Below are 25,856 nucleotides of genomic sequence, written 5' to 3'. Positions count from 1 at the left end.
AACTTTAAATACATCTAGTTTCTCGTCCCATATGGTCAGTACCTAAATGGTGCCAACTCAATCATGTAGCTCATTTCAGACACAAGTTTTAGTCCTTGCCCGCCAGCCATCCTCAAGGCGGACTCTAACCCGATCGGGCGGCATGCTGGGGTAGAGGTTATGCAAGGGCTTGGAGGTATCCAAGTAGCATACGCAAGGCGACGGTAGAGTAGCTAGGGCAATGTAGTCATCCTGTTGAGCTTTGGACACAACCATTGTTACCTCCGCGCCCCTTGTCGCCCTCAAACCTCATGCCCCGACCCTTCCGTCCAGCCATCCCCATACTCCCCGTCCACACCCCAGCCCTTCCAGCGACCGACTTACATGAAGTCAATCAAATTCACGACAGGCTCCCCATCTTTGACGATGGATTGTTCGGTCTTCTTGGCGGCTGGTGAAGCGATGTTGTTAGCGAGAATGATGTGGCCGTTGTGTGTAGCAGATGGACCACGAAGCTCGGCAGCGAAGGTAGGACGCGCGAGTGGCATCCTGCAGAGTGTAAGTCCAAGTAAAAGATGGAGTGGCGGGTGGTTTACCTGCTAATTGTCTCCTCTCGCTTGTGAATCATGGTATCATTGGTATGCCCGATGACCTTACCATTCATGTCGTGGGGCTCATCAGCGACATTAGCAGTTTTGGTGTTGATGAATGGCTTCTCAACTGCAGACTCCCTCTTCGCCACGTTCTTCATCTTCTCAGCGTTGTCTTCATGCTCCAGACGGCCGACGAGCTCACCGATGTTCCAGAGGTTGTGTGGATGGTTGGCATCGTAGAGGAAGTTTAGCTCAGGGCTGTCACGATCGATCAGACCCTGGCGACACTTACTCAGGGTGATTTGAGTACGGTGACAGGCGCCATAACCTTCTAAGAAGCCTCGCTGGCGAAACTTCTCTTGTGATTCTTTGTTACCGACCTCTTTGCCTGCACCATATCCATTGTTGTACTCAATTTCAGCAATCTCTTCAGCCTTCTCATCGGTCAGCGAGCTCTCGAGTTCGTCCTTGAGCGAATCGCGGATGATAGCCTTGTACTGCTGTTCGCGCATCTGCTGTGCTGATTCACGAAGACGTAGACCTTCGATCTTGATGTTAAGCTTTCCATTGAGGTCAGCCATGGCCTTTTGAGCGTTCAGCTCGGCTTCTTGTCGTGCGTGCTGCATATCCACTGCACTCATAGGGCGAACACCATTTGCTTCGAGAGAAAACCAGAGCTGCTGCTGGCCTTCGGAAAGGTAAACTTCCTGCTGTGAGATTCTTTGCTCCCGAAAGTCAAGTTCACGCTCCCTAGCTTCGACCTTGGCTTTGAGCGTGAGAGCTTCAGCTTGCTCTCGCAGGAGGTTGGTAAGCATCTTCGAAGACGCGGCTTCAACCTTCTGCTGTTGCTCGGCCTCGATGGTTGTCCGAAGTCGCAAGTTCTTATTGCGCTCGACATCAAGTTCATGCTTGATCTTTGTTAATTGGGCGCTGACACGGGCAAACTGCTCTCGGTCCACGTGGTCGCTTCTAGGTTGATGTGACATATAGTGGGAGCGAGATGCTCGAGGGCTTTCGTTGATTCGGGCGACATCGTTTGGTGGTACCATGTGCTAGACGTGTCAGTCATAAATGTATCCGAAGGTCTCTACAAGAGCATACCTTTGAGTCATTAAGACCGACTTGGCGCGCTGGTGGTGGTTGAAACTCGGGTCGCACATGAGGAGGTAGACTGTGGGCCAGCTTGAAGGATTTCGGTGCGTCGATAGTCGTGTCTGTGTCAGTCTCGGTATCGACCTCGACGATCTCGCGCCGAGCTTCCAGGGCAAACGTCATGAGAGATTCCTTCTTGGCGACTGGAGATGCTTGTTCTCAAATCAGTCAATGCTTTCCGTGATAGAATCGAGACATACCATGCTTCAACTCTGCCTTTCCGTTGGAATGCTCTCCCTGGTCTTGTATAGGAACCGGGCTCGCTACAGCTGATTTGCTATGCATGTCCTTCCCAACATCGTCTTCACCAATAGAGATAATGCTTTGGCAGCCATTCGCGGCGAGCTTGGGCGATGGGAAGGCAGAATCGAGAGTAGGTGTCCCAATATCTGCTGAATCCTGGACACAGTCTAGCTCTTTGGCTTCTCCAGACCTCTCGGAATCGGGCACAGAGCTTCCGGGTACGTCAAGCACAAAATCGGGGACTGAGGCGTCGTCCTGACTCGAAGTCTCTCTCTTGGGAGATCTCATGTTCGCGACAACTGTCTCTTCGTTAGAAAATGCAGTGACGTCCAAGTGAGCGGCTTGACCGCTCGGGATAGCCATGTTAGCAACTCTTGTTGCTGCTGCTGAGGCTGTAAGATCTGGATCGAAAACCGATTGCTTCTCGAGCTGGTGCAGGCTGACTAGGTGGCGAGAAGAAAAGAAAGCCTGGAGTAATAGAGAAAAAGGCTTATATGGACGTGCAGGACTTAGTGAGGGGCACTGACACGTGAGAAAGTCCCTGGCCGCAATGGTCACTTTTGAAGTAAAGGTGAGATTCTGTCGTCGGGTCGACGGCAGTGCGATTTAGGTAAATCTTTACGTGAGTCTTGCTATAGGCCGCCCGCATCTGTATCGCCAGGCGTTACCAACACTGCCTCTCCAAGTAAGCATAGAATGACAGCGCGATACGTGCGTTTGGGTAGGCCGTGTTTCTTTCCTCATTCAGTGTACATGTCGCGGCTCTCAGAGGCGGACGTCATTACTATCTTCCGGCCCTTCAACCGTTTGCCATCTCCAAACCCGTCTAGATATTTTCTGGTACCTCCTTAAGCTCAAATTGCACACCCAGGTCCAAAAAGGCCTTCGTGATACCAGGAGTCTCTATCTCATCCTTGTAGCTTTCAACGATGAAGTGTTCGAGGTTTAGGCCTGACGAAGCATACTTCTTGGCCCAAACCCATAGGTCGGGCGTAAGATCTGTGCTTTGGCCTGAAAGTTCGTCGGATTCCCCGGTTAGCATTGTGAAGCTTGTCAAACTCGGTGGTAGCAGCTCAGCCATTAAAATTGAATCAGAGGGCGCAGGAAAACAATAATCCGATACAGCCAATGTCTTAAGAGTTTTGAACGGCAGAAAGCTACCAAAGCATTGAGACTCATCTAAATCGTCGTCGATGGTTCTGACTTGACGCAAATCGAGACGTAAGCTTTCCAAAGTTTCGGTGTGATGCAGCAGAGCAATGTAGAGGTCTGATATTGTTCCGGTCGTGTCATCGAGGAAAGCCCATGAGCAAACAACATGCTGTAGCTCGTTACACGCCGATAACATTCTGACGACCTCCTTTATCTCGAGCATGCACTCGGTGATCTCTAGACGTTTGAGCATACTGAAAATGCTAAGCTCGGGCGGCTGTGCTGGCAGCGCGAATGTCGCCACACCATGAGCTCGGAAGTCAGAAAGCACGGGAGCCCTCGACATAACGGAGCAGATCTGGTCGAACGATCCAGAACTATGGTCGGTGGAAACGTCTATATGCATCTGGATACACAGAGTTCGCAGCTTCCGGAATTCCTGTCTGATCGCTGTCGTTTGTGTGAGCGCAGCCGTTGCATCTTCTTCCGTTATAATGTGTTTCCAAAAGGAAACATTGTCAGTCTCGATGACAACAAGAGAGAGGTGTTGTAAGTTTGGCGCGCAGTTTATGATATGTGCTAGTAACTGAAAATAATATGCTGCCTGGTAAACGGCATCCGGCTCAAGAGTATCGGCGCGAAGACTGTTGCCTTGATCATCTTCGAGTCGGACTTCTACATACTGCAGATACTCTATGCATTTGCGACCCGAAGCATTAGAGGCCGACGTCCTTTTGTGGAACAGGTTAAGAGGCGTAAGACCGTATCGAGTAACAGCTCCCGTGAACGATGCGTACAGAATTGGGGTGGCTATTCGGCTAACATGACGGGACGTTAGACAAAGATTGCGTAGCGATCCTTTGAGCATGCGATTTTCGGACTGGCGTGTTCTCTCCTTTTCTTGATCTTTGAAGGCTGTGGATTGCGTCTCATATGAGCGAGTGGTATGGAAATGATTCAGAATTTCCAGTACCAGCTCGTCTGGTAGCCCGCCAAGCGACGCTGCCTTGGCTGCCATACAAAGATGCAATGCTTTTTCATTAAGAGCGGACGTGGAGAGTGCAGGCAGGGGAGATTGAAGCTTGTCGTCGCGTGTAAGAGCAAACTTTGGAAACTACGACACGTCACTGGAGTTCGCGACGCGTCAGGCTGCGGGGAGTTTAGCCCGCGGGGAAGCTAGCCCCCAATAGGAAATGGGCGAGCTGTTAGAACTGCTCCAAATTCATTATCTCCAAACCTCGAAGAACACAGAGCGGTTGCGCACATCTGCTAGGAAAGCTCATAAGATGTTGTTACATTATCCTGGGTATAATTTGCAAAACTCAATGAACGACCAAGCAGCCAGTTCATACAATCCGAGTTGTCTTCCCTGTCTCCACGTCATAGATCCAGCCGCTGAACCTGATGTTCTCCTCAATCGCTTTGATCCGAAGCCATTGTATGTCCTTCTTGACCTGTATCTCTAGATCACGGAAAGCGTGGAAGTCAAGTGTCTCCACCTCTCTCGCAGCCACTTCTCCTCTCTTCTTCATGACCGTGGCTCTCGCAATGTCGTTGTCGAATGTGAGCATGCCGCATCCTGTATGCTTGACTAGTATCACTTCTCTTGTTCCAAGAAGTTGTTGCGATATGACGATGGATCGGAAGGCATCCTTTACACAACCGCCGGCGTTGCGTATTACGTGGGCAGCTCCAAGAGGTATACCAAATGCAGCGGTGGGATCGATGCGAGCGTCCATGCATGTTACTGTCGCATCAAGTCAGTTTATGACGATAGAGACCGTTGGTTTGTGCCTACCGATAGTGTATCTTTGGCTAGGTGGAAGTGCTAGATGGCCTTGGTCGAAAGAGGCAGCATACGCCTGATTCCCGAGTTCCAGGTTTCTTTCTCCGTGGGTCGGCATCGTCGGTAATGGGGCTAGTAGAACGTATGGTAGTTGTGATGGGTTATTGTGGTATGTATCATTTCGGCCTGCGACCTTATATATCGCCATGCCGTTATCTGATTAAGCGCCGTGTAGTTTTCGCATCTCGGTAGGGTCGCGACATCGCGGGGGTGAATTTCGCCATCTTACTGAACTGATACAATTGGCGTTGATGGAAGAACGACATGCGACAGACTCTACGGCAGCTCCACGTCTCCCGGCACAGTGGCACCAAGAAGAGCATGATTTGATTGGTCACTCCCGCAGGGTCCTTAGGCGCATCTCAGGCATGTCGCCAAAAAGTGGGGCAACACCCCTAGCGTGTGGCAGGCCCATCTTCAGATCTTCCATTGATCCCCGTCCTTCATTCCTTCTCTCATAACGGTTCAATGCTTCGCGCCGTTCTATCCAGCTCCCGATCTCTCCCGTGTCTTGTTGTCATGCCGGTCGCAGCCTAACTGGATATCATGGAAGGGAGATCCTCGGACTGACTCATGGCTTCTGAGACGTGAGCGGACAAATCTCATCTACCCAGCCTAGGCATGCCTTGTGAAGGTAGTTGAACAAGATAGCGAACGAATTGTCAATTGCTGTCGCTGCAAAGGATGAGGTCAAGTGTCGTGGCCTAATGGCTTAGCACATAGGTAGGAGCCTACATCGGAAAGCCAAGATCAAAAGAAGAATTTACCGACTACCGTACATCTTTGTGCGATGGATCTCGAATGTGCGGAACTGATGATAGCGCTAGATGTTTTTGAGCAATGTATCAATTCGTCTACTACTTCGACCAGACCGGAGATACCATACCAAAAACGGAATGGCGCGTACCACGCAAGAAGAACGCTTTGGATCCGAGTAAAGTTACTACTACGATATAAGCCACTGCAGTTCTCGAGTAGAATTTCACCCTCTTGTAACAACAATCTCTCAGGTCATGGTCCAAGGATAGCTACCTGATCCCAGCTTCGAGCCATGTATCTCGCATCTTGGTATGACGCTGCAAGAGCGTCATGTCTTACAAATCCAATGATGGATTTCCACCACCGGGTATACCCAAGTGTATAACATGCCGTCTCGAGATTCCTATACCTCTTAACGCTTTCTTCATTCTAAGCAGTTTCACATATCATGTCTATCATGCAGCCTCCAGCGATTGATACCTCACGTTGGTGTCAGCGAATCGCTTCAATCACTGCAACGTCCGGCGAGGAGATACGTTTGAACTACATCGAGTGTCCAGCGATATCTAAGACGGAAGAGAAGGGTGTCATACTGCTCATTCATGGCTTCCCTCAAACCTCGTATCAGTTCCGCCATGTCATCACTCCTCTAGCAGACGCCGGCTACCGAATTATTGCGCCCGACTACCGAGGCGCTGGACAATCCTCGAAGCCCTTAACCGGTTACCAAAAGACGCAGATGGCGGAGGACTTGCACATATTGATTCAGACACACTTCGACATCAAAGAGAAAATCCACGTCGTAGGCCACGACATTGGTGGCATGATCGCATTCGCCTATGTATCACGCTACCCCAACGACGTGAGAAGCGTTATTTGGGGTGAATGTCCACTGCCCGGTACATCATGCTACGAGAACGTCAAAGGCACTCCCGACGTTTTCCACTTCGTCTTCCACCGAGTACCCGACCTACCAGAATTTCTGATCGCTGGGAAAGAGCGAGAATATCTCAAGCACTTCTTCGACAAGATCTCGTACAATAGCGCAGCTATCTCACCTGCCGACCTGGAACATTATGCGCTTGCCTACTCGCAACCTGGTGCTATCAGAGCCGGTCTTGAGGTTTATCGCGCTTTTGAGAAAGACGCAGAGGAGAACAGAAGTTGGGTGACTGAATATGGGAAGGTCAAAGTACCTTCACTGCTGATGAATGGAGGACAGTTCATGCTGGCCCAGTCTGCGGCAAGCATGGCTGAGGAGTATCATGAAGGTGCGGAAATGTTGATTGTCGAGGACAGTGCGCATTACATCGCTGAAGAGAACCCTGAAGGGTTCGTGAAGGGTGTATTGGGGTTTGTTGCCAAATATTGAGAATGCTCCAGTCTCGAAATAGTTACTGCATTGCATCCAGGTCGGTCTGGCAGTGAAGAGGATCCTTACACCAGGGTGAATGTAGAAACTTGTACTTGATCGGGCACATTTTCCCCTGGCTTCCAACCATCTTTCTACAAGCGCGTGCCATATTTTCTCTTACAACACCTCTTGATGGAAGGGTAGAAGACGGTATTCCAGCTTGTGAGAACGATGAGCGATGGGTTTGCTCTAATCCAGTCGATTCCTGTAGAGCATTTCCAGGCTTCCCTACGTGCCTTCTTCGTCATGGAGTATATGACCAATATTGGTCTCGACTGTTGCAATGTCGACCCAACAAACCATAGGCCAATCATCATAGATCTCGCCAACCTGCTGGGTCCTGCGCCCGCATATATCCGATCATCCAGATTTTCGCGTAAGGCAGCAGCAAGAGCTAATTTCATTGGCATGGCTTCAGGACCACGCGCTTTCCACCAATTGTATTGACCAGTTTTGTATCTCAAGGGTCCTCGTGATTCAAGTCGAAATTCCCAGCGAGACAGAAATCGCACTCGTTTGAACACCTCTGGGCTTTCTTCTATGTTGGGCATGGTGACTAGATGAGCAGGAAATTCATCCTCAAAATCAGGCTGCGTCATGTTGCCAGCTGTTCTGAACTTTGATTGGGTAGCGTCGCCATTCATTTTGTCATTGAGAGCTGTGGTATCATCTTGTGTTTCTTCGATATTATCGTGTATTTCTTCGATGCGTTGGATTTCCATCTCGCACCTTGGATCTGAGCTGACCAGAACTTTAGTTCGAACTCATCTGTAAAACGACAGAATCTACGATAGAGCACCTACCATTTGAAAGCTAGGTTATTTGCACAGAGAGTCGACTTCTTGCATCTAGGACACGTCAATGTGTCATTGTTATCGGTAAAGTAGACCATGCACATGTTGACTTTTTGACCAGGACGGAGCATATAGGTCAGGGGTTTGTGCTGACGGATGTCCAATCCGCTGACGTCATCCCTTATCGCATAGCGGCGATCCCTGACGAGGTCGTAACCTGGTCGACTGGAAAATCTATCAATGAGGATAGAGTGGAGTGTCTGTATGTCGTTAGACTTAGAGATGCACATCATGTTCTCTCTTGATACCTACTCACATTCCAAGAACTAATCAACTCTAGAGGTATTGAGAATTTCCACCCAAGAGCATCTTCTACAATAGCAGAGTTCTGGGCAAATGGATTTAGATTGAAAAACATGAGCCTTTGAGACAGTTGTTCGGCATGTATCTTCGCCAACATGCCTGGAAGGTCTACAACAAGATTTGCGATCGGGGCGCTGGTAGAATAAGTCATTACAGGTGATTCGATTTCTATGAGTTTGACTTACATCGTTGAACTGATGCTTCCGATGCTACGAGAGATCAGACCGAGCACCTCACTCTGCTTCTCAACTTTCCCTTCAAGATCATCGATGCGTTCATTGAGCTGTCTTGCAGTCTCAGCCTCAGCGTCTGCGAGAGCGTCCATTCTCTCCATCACAATCAGTTGGTCTTGTTCCTCCATAATCCTTTGGGAGATTTCAGGTTAGATCAAATCGCTCACACTTCAATCTTGTTGATTGGAGCGAGACGTACATGTTAGCTTGACTCTGAACCATGGATATAATTTCCTTGCTCTTCCGAAGTTTGTCTTGCAATCGCGCAACGTTGTCATGTTCCAGCATACGCCATTGCAGCATCTTCCCCACATCTTTTGGATTGCGTTTTGAATTAGAGAGAAGGCTCTTTCCATATCGAGATATCATGTGCTCGAGAAACGAACTTATCTCTCCCTTCGCATCAAAAATAGATGGCTGCAAAACATTGAAGAGACCTTCGAGACGAGGATCTTCTCGGCGAGTTTGCCAGAAAGACAGAAGCTGCAGTTTGTTGGACCTAAAAGCATGACCAACATGGGCTCTGAAGACCTTACCTGTTCGAGATAGCGATGGAAAAGTCTTAGATCCAACAGAACCTCACGGAATTCGCGTTTCGCACCTCTTTGGGAGTTGAGTGCTTCAATCAGCACGTACGCGACCTGCACTGCAGCGATAATATCGCCAAATGAGCCGAAGGTGATTGCCATGTGGGCAATGAGGACATAACAGTGAACGAGAGATAAGGAGGATGGTGGTTGATGGCACGCTCTAGGCTGAAATGTCAGCGCAGTGTGGCTATGCGCTTTCGCCAGATTGAGCTGGCGTTGCATTCTGGATTGCGCATTGAACTCAGCCTTGGGTGTGCGTTCAGCTCAGCCTTCAGCGTACCTTTGACCCCGCCTTCAGCGTGTCTTGAGCTCAGTCTTGTCTGCGTGAGATCCAAATGTGATCCACGGAGGAGTTTAGCACAAGAAAAGAGTGCTAAACAATACCGAAGATTGTGGACACATGTGTGTACTTGTCGTCACAAAGACTACAGCTGGAAATTGGCAAACCCCTGGGACGCCTGGGCATGCATCCTCAATCTAAGCGACGCGAATCTATTGGATGCCTTCCTGACGGTACACGCCATTAATGCGACACGGGACTATCTACAATCGGCTACTACAGCCCGCATCGTCATCTGATGAGAATTACGGAAGTTTCACGTCAAACTTCCCAGTGGCATTCGGCTTAGAAAGTACCCAAAGTATGCCTCCGTCGACACACTCATCCCAGTGTTCAGACGCCTTTAGTGCCTTGCCAAATCGCCTGTGACCATGCGGAACGCCCTTGAATACTGTAATGTCTGTCGGCACATTTGCCTCTGAAAGTAGCTTCGCATAAAGCAAAGCTTCGTCGCGAAGCGGGTCCAAGCCCGCGATACCAAAAACTGTAGGAGGCAAACCTTTGACTTCCTCTGCTGCCGCGTTGACCATGTTGAACTTAGTGTCTTTCAAATCTGGTGAAGCATCCTTAGCAGTGTCCAGCAGCTTTGTGAAGAAGTCGACAGTCTTCTTCGGCAATATGGGTGCGTTTTCGTTCTCGACATAAGACGAGGTTTTGAGCAGCTTGCCGGGCCCTTGGTCGTATGTGGCTGGGTGGGCAACCATGGGGATGATCAAGATTTGTCCAGCTAGAGTGGGCAGACCTGCAATCACTTCACTTTTTCCAAGATGTTGCTCGAGTGTGAGGGATGCTGCTAATGTGCCACCTGCTGAAATGCCACCCGTGACGACTTTGGATGGATCTCCCCCAATTTCGTCTATGTTCTTGTGCAGCCAAGCGAATGCATCTTGAGAATCGTACCAAGCAGTTGGGAAGGTGTGTTCTGGCGTATGGCGGTAGTTGACGTTCAGCACTATTGCCCCTGTCTTAATGGCAGTTTGCGCACATAGAGGATCCTCGCTGCTGAGTGTGCCTATGTAACCATTAGTTACACCATCTTGTACTCTACACACGAAAAGACATTACCAAATATGAAGCCTCCGCCGTGGAAGTAGAGATACACGGGAAGCCTTTCTGACGTGTCTGTCTTGACTGACCTATACGATCTAGCTTCGATAGTTGAGCCATCGCGAGTTGGGATGGTATAGTCTTTGACCTGAACATGTGGTGCTAACAGCGGCATCACCTCTGCGGCTCGACTTTCTCTTTCAGCATTGACAGCTTCTTTGAGCACATGCGGATCCATTGTAACGTCGTAGGTTCGCGCGGGCAATGTCTTTTCCACTGCCAGCCACTCCTCGGAGGGTCCACCATACTGCGAGAAATCCAAAGCCATTTTCGATGTGGAAAGAGTGATAGGGTTGAGAGGGGATGCTCCAGCGAGACGATGTCAATAAGTGATTTGACTTCGTACGAGCCTCGCATGAACGCGTCACGTCTACCTAGGTAGCTGCGACATATGCGCCCTGTTGTTAGCGTCACCCCGCATGTACCGAGGTTGACACTTACATGCCACCAACACCACTATTGGCTGTTGTAAGTTCTCAACGTTGTTAATTCACTGCGATAAGCTTGTGCATTGACCACGACATCTTTGACCTAGAGGTTGTTTCTTGTAAGTAACGACCTTGGACGGCATCTGCGACACTTTCCTGGAGATAACGTCATATCCCCACCTGAGCCGGACCAACATAATGGCGGCAGTTCCATCAGAACCTCCCCCACGTGGTCTCAAAGACAAAGTCGCAATCGTGACTGGGGCAGGATGCGACGGTGACGGCATTGGTAATGGCCGTGCGATATCGATCATGCTTGCCGATGAGGGTTGCCATGTCCTGTGTTTGGACCTCAAGATGCCTTGGGCGGAGAAGACCGCAGAGATGGCAGCGTCGAAACCACACCGAGGAAGAGCTATCGCAATGGAGGCAGACGTCACCAAAGCTGGTGATTGCGAAGCAGCAGTGACTAAAGCACTGGAAGAGTTTGGGAAGCTGGATATCCTGGTCAATAATGTCGGGATCGCTGGTGCAACAGGAACCGCGGTCGATGTTGACATGGGAACTTGGGCAAAGGGACTTGAGATCAATGTGACCAGCATGGTACAGATGGTGAAGTACTGCATACCGGCTATGCAACAAAACGATGGCGAAATGAAAGGCAGCATCATCAACATGGGCTCAGTCGCCGGGCTGAAAGGAGGAACACCACACTTGTTGTATCCGACCAGCAAAGGTGCAGTGGTAAACATGACGAGGGCAATGGCTGCGCATCATGCACCTGATGGCATCAGGGTGAATTGTGTTTGTCCTGGCGTATGAACCCTATGACTACCGTACGACAGCGGACTGACACCAGGTAGATGCTTTACACACCCATGATGTATGCAGGTGGCATGAGCGAAGAAGCTCGCGAAGCTCGGAAGAAGAGGAGCTTACTCGGCACAGAGGGCAACGGATGGGATGCAGCCTGCGCAGTAACATTCCTCGCTTCAGACCATGCGAGATGGATGACAGGTGCGGTACTGCCTGTTGACGCTGGTGCAACAGCTGCGGTAGGTATTGGTATGCCAAAGAGTGCCAGTGTCAACGGTTAGGGCGTAAGCACATGCGACTAGGTGGCAGGTAGTGGATGATGAAGAGTGCTGAGAAGCGTGGAAACCTCGGTCGATCGGCACTTCTCGGGCGAGCGATTTCCGGTTTGTGCAGCAGCCTTACGTTTCAGCCTCAGGATTTAGAATCCTCCGCACGCCCATTGAGAGCGCCCCCAGCCCTTCCTGACGCTTGACAGCTGTCTTAGAAACCATTTTGACCGGCGCATGGAAAGGACTTTTTGTGTGGGGCGGAAAAGTGCCGGATGCGGGCATGCTATAGCAATTTGCACCAATCGGAGCATTTCACAGCGGCCAAGATCGAAACACCTAGCGGTCCGCTCCCCAGTCTATTCTCAATTCCGCCCATTACCCCGGATTGTTACTATACGTATCTTGGCAACTTCCTAGTCTTTGTATTTATTCGTGGAAAGCTTGGTGTACATGACATTCCAAGCATTTGGCGGAAGGACCGGTTTTGTGGCGCAAGCCTTGATCTCCTCGTGCAACGAGACCACGATGTCAGCGAACTCTATAAGATAAACTTTCACGATCATACATCGTATCTTACAACCAGTTGCAGTTTGTTTCTTCACTCTCCGCAACGATGATGTTCCTTCAGTCCATTGGCACTTGTGTGCTCGCCCTCTCTTCCCTCGTCAGCGCAGCAAGCTTCAGTAACCCGCTCAAGCAGAAAGATGGCTCAGACCCTCACATTGCGTGGAGCGGAGGTTACTACTACATGATGACCACGACATGGACGAACTTGTCAATCACGAGGGCGAAGACGCTGGGAGGATTGAAGACAGGGGAGACAAAAGTAGTCTGGACGGATAGCAACCCAGACAGATGCTGCAACATGTGGGCACCTGAACTGCACTACATTGATGGTGCTTGGTACATCTACTACACCGCCGGCCGCAATGGTGTCGACAACCTGGATCTTCAGCGTCCTTACGTGCTCAAGGGTAAGACAGTTTGACGACGACATGGAGCGTAATCTAACAAAGTCACAGGTGGTGCGGACCCCTTCGGCACGTACACCTACCTTTCCCAGCTCACCAACGTATGGGGTATTGATGGCTCTATCGTGCGTTTCGACAAATGGGGCAACTATTTCACCTGGTCTTGCATGTCCGGCAACCTCCAATCGCTCTGCATCGCACCCATGACCTCACCTGGAAAGATCGGCGCCACCAAGATTCTTTCTACACCTACTGAGTCCTGGGAAAGAAACGGCAGCCCTGTTCAGGAAGGCCCTGTTGCTATGTACCACGGCGGCAAAACATTCATCGCTTACTCGGCGAGTTTCTGCTGGACACCGAACTACAGCTTGGGTCTACTCACCTGGAACGGATCTGGTGACCCAGCGCTCGCCGCCAGCTGGAAGAAGAGCAGCGGACCAGTTTTCACTAATGCTAATGGCAACTATGGTCCCGGTCACAATGGGTGCGTTGGATAACCGACACCTCGAATCATCAGATGCTAACCAATATACAGGTTCTTTGTCAGCCCCGATGGCAAGGAAATCTGGAACGTTTACCACGCTACTGCTATCACGACCGGAGCTTGTGATGGTAACAGATACACAATGGCGCAAAAGGTCAACTGGAACTCTGACGGCACTCCCAACTTTGGAACTCCAGTGAAGCCGGGTACTACGATTGCCGGACCTTCAGGCGAGTAAGCTTGTTGGCTGTCATAGGTAGCTGGTCGATCACACCCAACTCTTCTTGTATATATTTCTGCGCGGACTGGAATAGTGTCCGCATAGCTTCCGCCTAAGTTGGGCTAATGGCACTACGACTGGCGTTGAGCCCATAGGTGCTGCAGAATGATAGATCGTACTAGCAGTTTCGAGCAGGTGATTGTTGATGCCGGTGATATGAGCTTCTCACGAACGTAAGCTGACTGAGGCGTCCACACCCCGACATTGCTTTTAAGAGCAGGTTCACACGGTGCATCAGAGTCAGCAGTCGGAGCTAGATAATTGGGGGCACACCGATAGGCAATCCGGACCGGAGCCGCAAGCGCACAGGCCACCTATTCGGTGGTTGCCGGGAGGTGCACAGCGCTGCGCTTAGAAGACCCGAGATGATACAGCAACGCGGTTGTACGGTATGAAGGTAAAGACGTACTGCTGGATGCGCGTACAAGATGGCAAGTGATGGATTTCTGGTGTTGTGATGAGCAGTATGGAGTGATCTGAGATGACGTTGGAGAGATACGCGAGTCATACAGCTGCAAGGTCCCGTGCTTAGCGTTTCCGCGTCAACATGCGTCAGCTGCACCCCGGATCTCCACTTCTAGCCACCTGCTGCCTACATCGCCGCTTCCTCCCTCAATCCTCCTCTCCATCACCAGTTCATCTCGGTGTTCAGCTGGCTGGCATCATACAAACTCTCACTGTTTCACCATCGCATTCATTCTGACCAAGCGTCGTCAGCTTTCCATCATGGCTGAAAAGGCGCCACTGCTCGCATCCGACGCGTCCGCCACCGTACAGCCAGGCCACGTGCAACGCTACTCCAAACGTCAAGCGTTGGGAAGGGTGCTCGCCATCGCTGCGACGGCTTCGATCATACTCTATGGACTCCCGCAATGTATGTACATCGCTGTCTCAATCACACGTCGCAGCTAACCCATGTTTAGTGGATGATGAGCCTCTCGGCAACTACCCAGAGGAGAGCGAACTATGCATGACTCCTGCCTGTGTCCATGCGGCTTCCGAGGTTCTTTACAACCTCTCGCCTCAATACAAAGAGCTTGACCCGTGCGATGACTTTGAAGAACTTGTGTGCGGCGGATGGAGGGAACGTCATGATCTGCGAGCTGACCAGGGTGATGCCTTCACCGGGACTATAATGTCTGAAAACTCGCAAATGCTGCTTCGTCATATTCTTGAGGCACCATACCCAAAAGACTCTGAGGTAAGTCTAGTCTTGCTGTATGCGTCGAACAGGACTAACATCTCATAGCATTCCTACTTCTCGCCTATGCAGCTTATGTCAGTCGCCAAGTCTGCGGATGAGGTCAACTTTGACAAGATGAAGGCTGCATACGATGCCTGTCTCAACGAAGATCAAATCAAGAGCATCGGCGCTGAGCCTCTCAAGCATGTTCTCGAAGAGATTAGGAAGGTCTACCCTGCTGCGACCTCAGACTCACACTCAATCAAAGACGCCATTCTCCTTCTCGCTAAGTACGGTGTCACTGGACTTGTCTCAGCTGGCACAGGTGCGGACGAAACCAACCCAGACACCGTCGTCGTGTCTGTTAGTGCGCCATGGAGCTTCGGATTACCTTCCAAAGAGCGTTACGAAGACGACAAGCTTGTTGAAAAGTACCGTGCTGTGACTGTTGAAGTACTGAGTGCTCTGTACCCAGATCAAGACAAGGCCGTGTTTGAAGGTATCATCGATCTTGAGAAGAAGCTTGCGGCTGCGTCTCCTAGCGAAGAAGACCGTGAAGATGTCACGAAGTACTACAACCCGATGTCTATTGACGAAGCAGCTGCAATTGCTCCAGAAATCGAGCTGAAAGCGCTTCTCGCGGACCAGGCGCCTCACGGTACGGACATCAAACGTGTCATTGTAATGACACCGCATTACCTGAAGGACCTATCAGCAATCCTCGCAGCTACGCCAAAAGATGTCCTCCAAAGCTACTTTGTATGGAAGGCGGTTCAATCTTTCTCTTCTTACGTCGATGCGGAAGCTGTCAAGCCCTACCGTCGCTTTGTCAACGTGCTCTCGGGCAAGGACCCGGACTCCGCCCCTGAACGCTGGCGCACATGCGTTAGCCATGTAGACAATGGCTTAGGATGGATTTTGAGCCGCTTCTTCGTAGAGAAGGCCTTCTCAGCTGACGCAAAGAAGTTTGGTGACACCATCATCACGGACATCAAGACCGAGTTCGCCAAGAAGCTGAACGCTGCAGACTGGATGGATAAGGATACCACAAAGAAGGCTGTTGAGAAAGTGCACAACATCGTCCAGAAAATTGGATACCCCACGAAAAGCCCTGACATCATGGACCCGCCTACACTTGAGGAGTACTACGAGACTGTCAACGTATCATCAGATGCATTCTTTGCCAATGCCCTTGCGATGCGCCGCTTCGCTGTCAAGGAAGAGTGGTCTGCACTCGGAAAGCCCGTCGATCGCGACCAGTGGGACATGACTGTTCCCACAGTAAACGCATACTACAACCCTCCTGGTAACGAGATCGTCTTCCCTGCTGGTATCATGCAATTCCCGGTCTTCGATGTCAATGTACCCGCCTATATGTCATACGGCGCTTTCGGTGCTGTTGCTGGCCACGAACTTAGCCACGCTTTCGATAGCACCGGGCGCCATTACGATCAGAATGGCAACTACACTGATTGGTGGTCCAAGGAGACCGTGGATGCCTTCAAGCACAAGGTCGAATGCTTTGTCGAACAGTACTCGAACTTCACCATTCCCGGACCCGACGATAAGCCTCTACACGTCAACGGTCGTCTTACTCTTGGTGAAAACATCGCTGACGCTGGTGGTCTGTCGGCATCTTTCCAGGCTTGGAAGCGCCGCTCAGCTGAGACACCAAACAAGAACTTGCCTGGCTTGGACCACTTTTCTCAAGAGCAGATGTTCTTCGTCAGCTACAGCAACTGGTGGTGCGGCAAGACTCGCAAGGATACCGCAATTAACCGCATCTACACCGACCCGCATGCCCCTAAGTGGGCACGTATTCTGGGCACTATGGCGAACTCAAGGGAGTTCAGGGAGAGCTTCCAGTGCAAGGTTAAGGAACCTACTTGCCAGCTCTGGTAGTTGATGGATTTCTAGTGTTGCACAAGTGGGTGCTTGCTATCATGTCTCTACAATTTGCCATGAATTACTGTTTGATAAGATTTGTAGTATTCAATCTCGTGCCATCTATAGCATTACCACGGTTCAGTAATTTAAGCTCAGGCATGTAACATCAACTCATAACTGCCCGGCTTTAGGGCTATCCTTGTTCCCTTCTTCCGTACCTGGTTCCCGCCTTGACCAAGTCTTCTTAGATCAGCGCTACTGTCCGCACTAGGAAGTAGCAGATAGGCTGTCGTGCTTGTGGGTACAGTAAGCCACATCTTCGCTTTCTCGCTGCCACCTCCACTTGTCTTCTCGTACTTGACCTCGATCTTACCATACGGACACTCCACACTCCCTTTCACCATCCCGAATTCGCTTCCCAACGGCGGCCTAACCCTCCACGTCTTATATGCCTCCGTCTCCGCTTGGACACCCAATACACCCTCGTAGAACCACTCGTATATCGTTCCCAGCATATCATGGCACTTACTCCTACAGTTATCTTGCCAGAATTCATTCAGTGTTGTTTCTCCCCTCCGAATAAAGCGCATGTAACTTGGATGCTCTTCTTTTCGCGCCATCTCTAGGATGATGTCTGGTCGGTTCAGGTCAGAGAGTGTATTGAAGAGGTATTTCAAGCCGATCTCGCCAGCCTGGATCCGGTTGCCAGCGGAAGCGCAATCCGCTAGGAAGGCAGCTTGTACGTCAGCACGGTGGGATGCGGGAACGAGGTCAAACTGAAGTGCAAAGGCTTGTGCGACCATGTTGCGATCATGTTTTGAGGGGTCATCGCGAGACGTGTAGAACGCGTAGGGATACTCTTCCTTATCGGTGATAAGAAGTCGCTCGTTGTATACGCGGTATATGCGATCTGCCCATTCGCGGAACCGCGTTTCAGCTTCCGGCTTGTTCAGCTCGCGGGCCATGCGTTGGATATTCCGGAGGCAGCGGTAGTATACAGCTGTTTCGATGTTGGCCTGGTTGTTGCCGAAGGCTATATCACGTCCCCAATCACCCAGGCCGTGTTCAATGAGCCCACCGTCTCGCTCTTTGGTCTTGATATACTCCATGTAGCGTACACAGGGGTCGAACAGCTTCTCGAACACGTGCGTGGAGTCGTAGTAGAAGCGCAGTATCTCGGGAAGTAATGCGACAGCACCTCCCCAGGTGATTGTGTCGTGTAGAGGACCGCACATGTATCTGATCTCCGGTGCCATAGTAGGGCAAAGACCATTTGGTTCCTGCGCATCGAAGATATCATCGAGGATCTTGGAATAGAGCGACTCCATGTCGCGAATGTATTGGGTGGCCGGGGCAAGAAGGTGCGTTACTTCGAGCCATCCAAACTTTTCTAGCTGAGGACAGTCAGTGTGATAGCTGAAGAGATTGCTAACGAAAGACCAATAGCACATGTCAATGAGCTGATTGACATCTTCTTTGTCCGTCTTAACATAGCCAAGACGACGTGCAGCGGACGATACGTGTCTGCTGACCAACGAATGTACGACCGGTAGTCCCTGTGCCTCTTCAAGTGATACGCCTTCGACTTGTATGTATCGTGCACTCGTGAAGCAGAAGTCAGGCTCCCAGGTCTCCACCCCGGTACCAGCCAGAGTGAATTTGCAGAAAACGCCCGTCTCAAACTGCTTGAACAGTGGATCTGGCATGAGAACCTTGCCATCCTCGCCAATCGTCTCGGAGAAACGGATGATGACTTCCGAGCCAGCTGGCCCGCTGACCTGGATCTTCACCATCGTCGTCATGTTCTGTCCGAAGTCGAACATGACTACGCCAGGCTCAAGAGTCTTCTTCGATCGTGGTTCGAATGTCTCATGGAGCACCACGGGTGGCTGACTTTGATACTTCAATTTGCCTCTTGGACCTGTCACAGGCGTCGCAGCCTTCCATTGTTCGTCTTCTTGGAAGCCTGGCGCATCCCACCCTGTTGGGTAGTTGCGTAAGTCCTTGGTTTCTGAAGAGTAAATGTTAGCAAGCGTGGTCGCGCTCTTCCGGATATTCCAGTCTGGCCCGGTAGTGATCGTCTCGCGGCTGCCATCCTCGTAGAAGAGATGCAACTCCATGAAGAAACAGAGCTCGTTCCCATAGCGGACATATGTGTTGTCTTCGTAGCACGGCCAGAAAAAACGGTCGTCGCCTTGGTCACCAGCGTAGAAGCCATTGCCGATGTGTGCGCCAACTACGTTCTCCCCTTGTTTCAGTATGTTTGACAAGTCGTATGCCACAAATTGTACGGTGCGGTGGTAGTTAGTCCAGCCCGGATCCAGTACGTGGCCATTGGCGGCTGCGGGATTGCCATTGCAAACGAAGTTGCAATGACCAAGACCCGAGGCAAAGGCGATAGCACGAGACGGTGTTCGATCAAGACGTAGCGCTTTGCGCACGTACAGCGGCTTGTCCCCGTTGTCGCCGATCCAAACGCCTTCCCATCGGTTTGCTTCATCTTCAAACCATGTACGAAAGATGAGACTGGTATGGGGCATGTAGGTCTGGTTCATGCTGTAAGGTGGTAGTAGCCCAGATGATCTTGGATATGCAGTGAAGAACTCATTCACTGTGCTCGTCGTCGCCTGGTCACCTGAATCCCACACCGTGACCCTCCAGTAATGGAAAGTCGCCGAGTGAAAACCTCCTTCGGGTGCACAAAGCACATTCCGTTGCCTATCGCCTTCCACTTTACCAGAGTCCCATATCAGTGTCTCCAATGACTGCTGAGTTGAAACCTCGATGCGATACGCCTTTTGCTGACTATCCTCGCGGTCCGAATGCAGGACCCAGAAGAAGCGTATCTTGTCCGTGTCGATGCCAAGAACTTCGTGAAAAGCATGTATGCCGCATCGTGTGACTTCCAGAACCATGTTGATTGATCGTAAAAAGGCAACAGCTTCGTGCGGACTCAGACTGCTCCCCGTGAGCGAAATACAATCGAGTCTGGATAAGGATATCGGGAGGGTGGAGATTTGGTGGCTTTCATGGTGGAAGGTCTCAACCCGACATTTACAGCTTCAGTTCATTAATCAAAATACTGTTCGTGACAATATCGTCGCGAGGCTCGGGTGAATTCGCTGCGACTTCTACCAAACACAGCTGGCAGACCTAACGCGACCGTTGAGCTAGATCTGGCTCCGAAGTGGTCCCGAAGTGGAGATCGCGCATCCAGCCTGTATAATGTGTGCCGAAGAGGCTGCCGAGGCGAACGCGGGGACCCCACCAAGAGGCATCGCCGCTTGGCCTGCACCTCGATCCTGGCCCCGGACGTTTAGAGCAGACCCTTGCTGTTCATCGCTATCTCTTCGTGCAAAATTGACTAAAAATGCGCATGACAAGCTTTTCAGCCCCTGACAAAGAGTCTCTCTGATACGCGGCTAGAGACATGCACGTGTCAGCCAATGCTGGCTTCGGAGTAGTAGAGCCCGGGATAGCATTAGAGACAACTTGGGACGATGCTTGCCTTTGATACATAAAACGCAGTCTCGCATGGCGATAGATCCACTTTTCCACAGCATCTGACATCGTTACTCAAGATGGGTCTCGCAGTCACTGTCTTCTCCGCTATCTTTTTAGCGACCGGAGGTAAGACATCCATGCGGCAGGTCGCAGGCTACTGAGATCAGTAAGTAACTTGTACCCAGGTTTCCTCTTCGGTTACGACTCTGGTATCATTACCTCGACCATCGCTCTTGACACCTTCAAAGAGTACTTCAGCGATCCTTCGGATGATGTCGTTGGTGGCATCGTGTCTGCCTTTCAGGGTGGCGCGATTGCAGGAACCATTTTCAATATGCTGTTCGCGGACATGCTAGGCCGTCGCTGGACTATCTTCGTCGGGGCTGTCATTTCTATATTGGGCAGTTCCCTTCAGGCAGGCGCTGTCAACATGGCCATGCTTATCGTCGGTCGGTTTATCGGTGGAGTCGCAGTCGGTCAGCTCACTTCGACCATTCCTATGTATGCCGGTGAGCTTTCGGAGGCAAAGTATCGTGGCACCCTTTCGGGTCTGCTACAGTGGATGTTGAGTTGGGGCTTCTTTGTAGCCCAATGGCTCGGATATGGCTGCTCCTTCAACAGCACCCAATTTTCATGTAAGTCGCTTTGTACACGACGTGCTGCTTGACCTAACACATGTAAGGGCGCTTTCCGCTTGCGTTCCAGAACGTCCCCGGCCTCATCTTGCTGGCTGGCATCTTCTTCCTCCAGGAATCACCTCGATGGCTCATGGAAAAAGATCGCCATGAAGATGCTATGGCCTCGCTGAACAAGCTCCGCAAGGGCCACGACGCGGAGACTATCGACCTCGAATTCCGAGAGATTCGGGACGTTATCATCGCGGATCGGGCTCTGGGCAACATTAGCTGGACCTCGATCATCACTAAGACCTCATGGCGTAAGCGTCTCTTGCTCGGTTGCGGTGTGCAAGCATTTGGACCTCTATCCGGAATCAACGTTATTAACTACTACGGCCCACGTATCTACGAGATCCTGGGAATATCGACACAAGAATCGCTCATGATCATCGGTATCAGCGGTGCGCTTTCGATCGTCTGGTGTACCATTGGACTTGCGCTAGTCGACAAGGTTGGACGTGTAAAACCCCTTCTCATATCAGCTGCTGGCCTAGCGACAGCCCTGCTCGTCAACGCAGTACAGGGACAGTACTTCGATCCCAACAACGGCCCACAACTGCGCAGTATGGTCGCCATGAACTTCCTCTTCTCGTTCTTCTACACACCCCTCGGTATTATATCCTGGGTGTACCCCGCAGAGATCTTCCCTATCGAGTGCCGCGCCCTTGGTAATGCCATCACGACATTCACAAACTGGGTTGTGAACCTCATCTTCGCCCAGTTCTCTCCGCAAGCATTGAGCTCCATAGAGTTCAAGTATTTCTACGTCTTCTTCTGCTTCAACATTATCGCCTTCCTGTGTTATTGGTTCTTCTACCCAGAGACTAAAGGCAAGACTCTGGAACAGATGGACGAACTCTTCGGTGATCAGCTGGTGCCGCATGCACTGCAAGATCCAGCAGCGGCATCGGCGGCTATGGAGAAGGAGGAGAAACTACACGCGGAAGTGGCTTGATTGCAGTTGGGGTTGGTTCGGTGCGCTTCGGCGCGTTACGGTGTGGCATGGTGCGTTGGATCGTACGAATGAAGGTTGTGGGGAGGAACTTATGTCTTTAATGATTGTACCTGCATGTACACGGTCTATCTATAATCACGTGTCCTTTGGCAAGTCAGTGAATGCCTTCTGGGCGATCGAAGATGCTACATACAAAATGGAATTACAGTGTTCGTCCATTGCGATACGGATTATATTTCCTATGTTAGAGAGATACGACAGCTCAGTTGCGTGAAGCGGGCATGTCGAACAGAATTATCGGAACCATTTGCGGAATTTTTATGCATGATGGTGACATTGTTGGCGGGAGGCGGAGATGATGTTCCGCGCACCGTGGTGAGAATGTCGCGAGGTAAGCAGGAGAACGCGACGAAGCCGCATCTCGGGATCGATGATGTCGCGATCTTACCGAATCGCGCTAGTGCCTGAAATGGAAAGGCTCAGGTTAACTTTCAGGGACGCCCACGAGAACACGCCAATCAACTCAGTTCTTCTCTTCACCCTAAATGGGGTTTCTAACACGACTCGAACTATCGAATGCTTTTCGATGCTCATCGATATCTGAAAGAGTTCACTTTGTAGCCGAAATCGCATGCGGGTGTACCAAACCGATCTCAACACGTGAAGCTTATCAGTTTTTCGACGCAGAACCATGAACATCTACAATCGACGCCTAGTGACCCCATGGTACGGATGCCGGCCGGCGCAGCGGATTCAAAGGAAGCTCGACGATATTGCTAGACAGATACCAGAGCGCACCCACAGACCGCCCTAATGAGGGTTAAGTCTTCCGTTTGGCAACGATGAAGGGGTGTCTATCAGGCATAAGGTGCCGTGCCACATCCTAGAGAAGTTTCTCGCAGTAAGGCTATACGCTCATCGAATCCTGGAGATTTGATCTTTTGCCACTTTCGTTAGCTTCGTCATTCGTCAAACGATCGCTTTGCTGAAGCTGCTAAACGGGTTGTCATTGATGGTAGCGTTACCCCCAAGAGGCGTACCAAGAGAGTTAAGCAAGTTTCTGCGAGCTTCGCAACTCAGCGTGGATTCTAGGCAGTTCCGGGACTCTGGCTCGTGCGCATAACGCGGACCTTGCAGATCTGATTGTATCTGTAGGCAACTCGAAGCACGATCTATCCAGTGGAAAGAACGAACCTTGCATATGAGGATTCTCGCCACTTCCAATAGAATGAACCTGAAGAGGGCTTCTGCGGGTCTTGTTCAAGAGTCTCCGCTTCTTGTATAAACTCTTGCTTTTCTAAGTTGTTGTTTCAACCTTTCACGGAACACACAACTGACCTACCTGGATAGCTTGAATAGTTGCTAAAACACCCAGATCCGAAACGGTCAAGCCACCATTATCACTACAAATTATCCGGTTGACCGAAAAGAAAGGCTTGAAGTGACCATCCAGCGCCAAAGACTCCCATCCGGAACACACTCACCGGTGAATCTCTGAACGACAATATCACGTTACCAATTCTACAGAGAACATGGCAGCTGGTTCCCGTCGCCACAGTCGTCAGGATGAAGAACCTGACCACCACGATTTTGATCTCCAAGCGGACATCAGGAAGCTAGATTTTGACAACATCGATATCCCACCACGAGACGTAGGACCTGGCCCAGTCACCCGTTCACGTATGCGAGCAGCTGCTATGGATCAGATGGAAACTCTTACACCGCAGACCAACGGAGGAGATGACCAACAGTCGGATATTGGAGTTAGGTCGGACGACTCGTTTGTTCCACAAACTAAACCTACCATTCACATCGAAAGCATCTCGGCGGGTCCTCATGCGATCTCCGCTCTTCGAAAGCACATTCCAGCACGTCTACTTGCCAAGCTACCCTTTCTAAGCGAGATGAAGTTCTCCAGACACAGTAAGCCAGCGGCTACGGCGAACATACGCTTACTGCTTGGTACCTTTGCGGATAGATCTCTGACGAGATGGGGCAACCCTGTATATGCATATCTGCGTCCGAACAAAAATCACTCCATAGGACCCATGTTCACGATGGAAGGCGATGAAGAGTACGGAAGTGGGCATAATATCGTGAAGATTAGCTGGGATGAAGTCTCACATGGGACGGAGGTTACACTGAAACCTCCCTTCAAACAAGCCATGACATACGATGAACTATATGCTGTAGTGAAATACTACTTCCTACTGGCAGTAGAGGCGAGAGTGGAGGGCTTTCAACATGACTTCATCCCAGTAAATGGGTCATTTGTACAGCATCTGACCAGCTTGTGCCAGCATTATGATCCAGATCTGCTCACTCCGGAATCTTCATTTTCGGAGTATAGCGATGATTTGAAAGCACCTCCGAAGCGTCGAAAGGAACGTGACCGCCGGCGTCCGCCAGGCTATGCGGAACGACCCGGCGTAGCAAGGGTTAAACGAAATCGGGAAGACAGTGATGACACATCAAACCTCAACCCAGCCAAGAGTAATAACGGAACTAGTGTACTGAGACTCTACCCGCTTGGAGAGGATGAGGATCGATCGCCAAAATTTGAGCCATCTACTGCTTACCACGATGCTGACGATGCGGAATATCGAAGCAAGGATGACGAGGGAGATGGCTATGTCCAGATAGCGTTCAGATACCACACACGCGGTACTTCGTCCCCATCATCGCCTTACACCTGGCGCGATCGAGGTACTGTTCATAAATCATTCAACCAGCGGGCCAATGCACCATCAGGGTTGGAAGCAATATCTGAAGAGATAGAATTGCAAAGCGATAACGTGTCATACAAATTCAGATCGACAGATCGACATAGATCGAGTGGAACCCACCAGTTTGCGATCGATAAAATCAATCGACCTTCTAATGGATTTATGCGTCATGGTCTTGAGGAGAAAGACACAGATTTCGTCGCCACATATGGTTCACAATGCTTCTCCAGACTTCCAAGCGACGACGGCCTTTTTTCCCTAGATCGACACTCATTAGAGATGGATCGAGATCACACGGAAATGCCGTGCTATGCAATATCCGAGCCAATGCCCGTCAAACACAACCATCCAATACACTGGGAAAGACTTCAAGCTTCAATGTCATCTTCTTCACGAGCTTTCAAGGAGCGCAAGGAGCGTTCTATATCAAAGTCAACATTGCAATCTCCCAATTCCTTTGTCGATCTCCGTCCAAGCTCGACGTACAATGATCTCATATCGTCCTCTCTGCTTCGAGAGCAAAGGAGGGTTATGAATGGTCGTATCGAGAAGGCAGCTCAAGCCGTTAAGAGTAGCAAGGCCCGACTTAGACGGCTATACCTCTTGGATGCCAGTATCGGTGCGGAGCATGCAGAGAAGAAGCGTCGTGAAAACAACAAGGATGACACTGAAGACGTTGGCGAGCCTCCTTCACCAAACGGATCTGCGTAGCGGCTAGGACGTCTTCGCGAGGGGGGATGTTGCAAGTGAATGAGACAACAGAATCATGCTGAAGGCAAGTCAAGCATGTGTGCGAGATTTAGAATTTGTAGCCTCTTCAGAATTATATCACGACTGCATTTCTACCATGCCTGCACGAATTGCGCGACGGATTATGTGCTAATGGTGTTCAAGTCTTGGGTGCACTTATCCGTCATTCCTTCTTCACCACCGCTATCCTTAGCGCGTTTGAGTCAAGCGCTTGCTACTCTTGGGGCTAAGTCCACACGCAACTCCTGCCGCGTAAACAAAGCACATGCAGTATAAGAACACGACCGCGACCAGCCAGAAGTTAGACGCGATCTCATCATAGTTCCCTCGCACAGGTCTTTATCATTGGTATCTTCAACAG

At 50.6% G+C, this 25,856-nt stretch overlaps 10 protein-coding genes across 10 annotated transcripts; 6 read left to right on the top strand and 4 right to left on the bottom strand.

Annotated features, from left to right (window-relative positions):
* Nucleotides 1-359: 359 nt before the first annotated feature.
* Nucleotides 360-5,023, bottom strand: GT037_009255 (carbonic anhydrase; the record flags this gene model as incomplete). The annotated part of the gene is made up of 7 exons (XM_038934302.1): nucleotides 360-528; nucleotides 576-1,624; nucleotides 1,674-1,876; nucleotides 1,925-2,435; nucleotides 2,812-4,233; nucleotides 4,472-4,866; nucleotides 4,918-5,023. 7 exons carry the CDS (start codon nucleotides 5,021-5,023, stop codon nucleotides 360-362), a joined length of 3,855 nt encoding a protein of 1,284 aa, XP_038783104.1.
* A 1,149-nt stretch (nucleotides 5,024-6,172) lies between these two features.
* Nucleotides 6,173-7,096, top strand: GT037_009254 (soluble epoxide hydrolase; the record flags this gene model as incomplete). The annotated part of the gene is made up of 1 exon (XM_038934301.1): nucleotides 6,173-7,096. One exon carries the CDS (start codon nucleotides 6,173-6,175, stop codon nucleotides 7,094-7,096), a length of 924 nt encoding a protein of 307 aa, XP_038783103.1.
* A 134-nt stretch (nucleotides 7,097-7,230) lies between these two features.
* On the bottom strand, nucleotides 7,231-9,217 carry GT037_009253 (uncharacterized protein; the record flags this gene model as incomplete). The annotated part of the gene is made up of 6 exons (XM_038934300.1): nucleotides 7,231-7,879; nucleotides 7,942-8,192; nucleotides 8,249-8,429; nucleotides 8,481-8,660; nucleotides 8,728-9,011; nucleotides 9,065-9,217. 6 exons carry the CDS (start codon nucleotides 9,215-9,217, stop codon nucleotides 7,231-7,233), a joined length of 1,698 nt encoding a protein of 565 aa, XP_038783102.1.
* Nucleotides 9,218-9,703: 486 nt separating this feature from the next.
* GT037_009252 (alpha beta-hydrolase) lies at nucleotides 9,704-10,833 on the bottom strand (the record flags this gene model as incomplete). Its single annotated transcript, XM_038934299.1, has 2 exons — nucleotides 9,704-10,470; nucleotides 10,524-10,833. 2 exons carry the CDS (start codon nucleotides 10,831-10,833, stop codon nucleotides 9,704-9,706), a joined length of 1,077 nt encoding a protein of 358 aa, XP_038783101.1.
* Nucleotides 10,834-11,191: 358 nt separating this feature from the next.
* On the top strand, nucleotides 11,192-12,090 carry GT037_009251 (nad-binding protein; the record flags this gene model as incomplete). Its single annotated transcript, XM_038934298.1, has 2 exons — nucleotides 11,192-11,809; nucleotides 11,857-12,090. 2 exons carry the CDS (start codon nucleotides 11,192-11,194, stop codon nucleotides 12,088-12,090), a joined length of 852 nt encoding a protein of 283 aa, XP_038783100.1.
* A 601-nt stretch (nucleotides 12,091-12,691) lies between these two features.
* Nucleotides 12,692-13,771, top strand: GT037_009250 (arabinanase levansucrase invertase; the record flags this gene model as incomplete). Its single annotated transcript, XM_038934297.1, has 3 exons — nucleotides 12,692-13,052; nucleotides 13,101-13,533; nucleotides 13,585-13,771. 3 exons carry the CDS (start codon nucleotides 12,692-12,694, stop codon nucleotides 13,769-13,771), a joined length of 981 nt encoding a protein of 326 aa, XP_038783099.1.
* Nucleotides 13,772-14,539: 768 nt separating this feature from the next.
* On the top strand, nucleotides 14,540-16,898 carry GT037_009249 (endothelin-converting enzyme 1; the record flags this gene model as incomplete). The annotated part of the gene is made up of 3 exons (XM_038934296.1): nucleotides 14,540-14,687; nucleotides 14,737-15,014; nucleotides 15,063-16,898. The coding sequence occupies 3 exons, from the start codon at nucleotides 14,540-14,542 to the stop codon at nucleotides 16,896-16,898; spliced, it is 2,262 nt and encodes a 753-aa protein (XP_038783098.1).
* A 137-nt stretch (nucleotides 16,899-17,035) lies between these two features.
* Nucleotides 17,036-19,798, bottom strand: GT037_009248 (glycoside hydrolase family 78 protein; the record flags this gene model as incomplete). Its single annotated transcript, XM_038934295.1, has 1 exon — nucleotides 17,036-19,798. One exon carries the CDS (start codon nucleotides 19,796-19,798, stop codon nucleotides 17,036-17,038), a length of 2,763 nt encoding a protein of 920 aa, XP_038783097.1.
* A 666-nt stretch (nucleotides 19,799-20,464) lies between these two features.
* GT037_009247 (hexose carrier protein) lies at nucleotides 20,465-22,019 on the top strand (the record flags this gene model as incomplete). Its single annotated transcript, XM_038934294.1, has 3 exons — nucleotides 20,465-20,513; nucleotides 20,573-21,022; nucleotides 21,070-22,019. The coding sequence occupies 3 exons, from the start codon at nucleotides 20,465-20,467 to the stop codon at nucleotides 22,017-22,019; spliced, it is 1,449 nt and encodes a 482-aa protein (XP_038783096.1).
* A 1,532-nt stretch (nucleotides 22,020-23,551) lies between these two features.
* Nucleotides 23,552-25,456, top strand: GT037_009246 (uncharacterized protein; the record flags this gene model as incomplete). The annotated part of the gene is made up of 1 exon (XM_038934293.1): nucleotides 23,552-25,456. One exon carries the CDS (start codon nucleotides 23,552-23,554, stop codon nucleotides 25,454-25,456), a length of 1,905 nt encoding a protein of 634 aa, XP_038783095.1.
* Between the last annotated feature and the right edge of the window lie 400 nt (nucleotides 25,457-25,856).

This window comes from Alternaria burnsii, assembly GCF_013036055.1.
Source record: "Alternaria burnsii strain CBS107.38 chromosome Unknown 700, whole genome shotgun sequence".
NCBI lineage: Eukaryota > Fungi > Ascomycota > Dothideomycetes > Pleosporales > Pleosporaceae > Alternaria > Alternaria burnsii.
The sequence above is the reverse complement of the archived record's forward strand: the minus strand, read 5'-3'. Positions and strand labels throughout refer to the sequence as shown.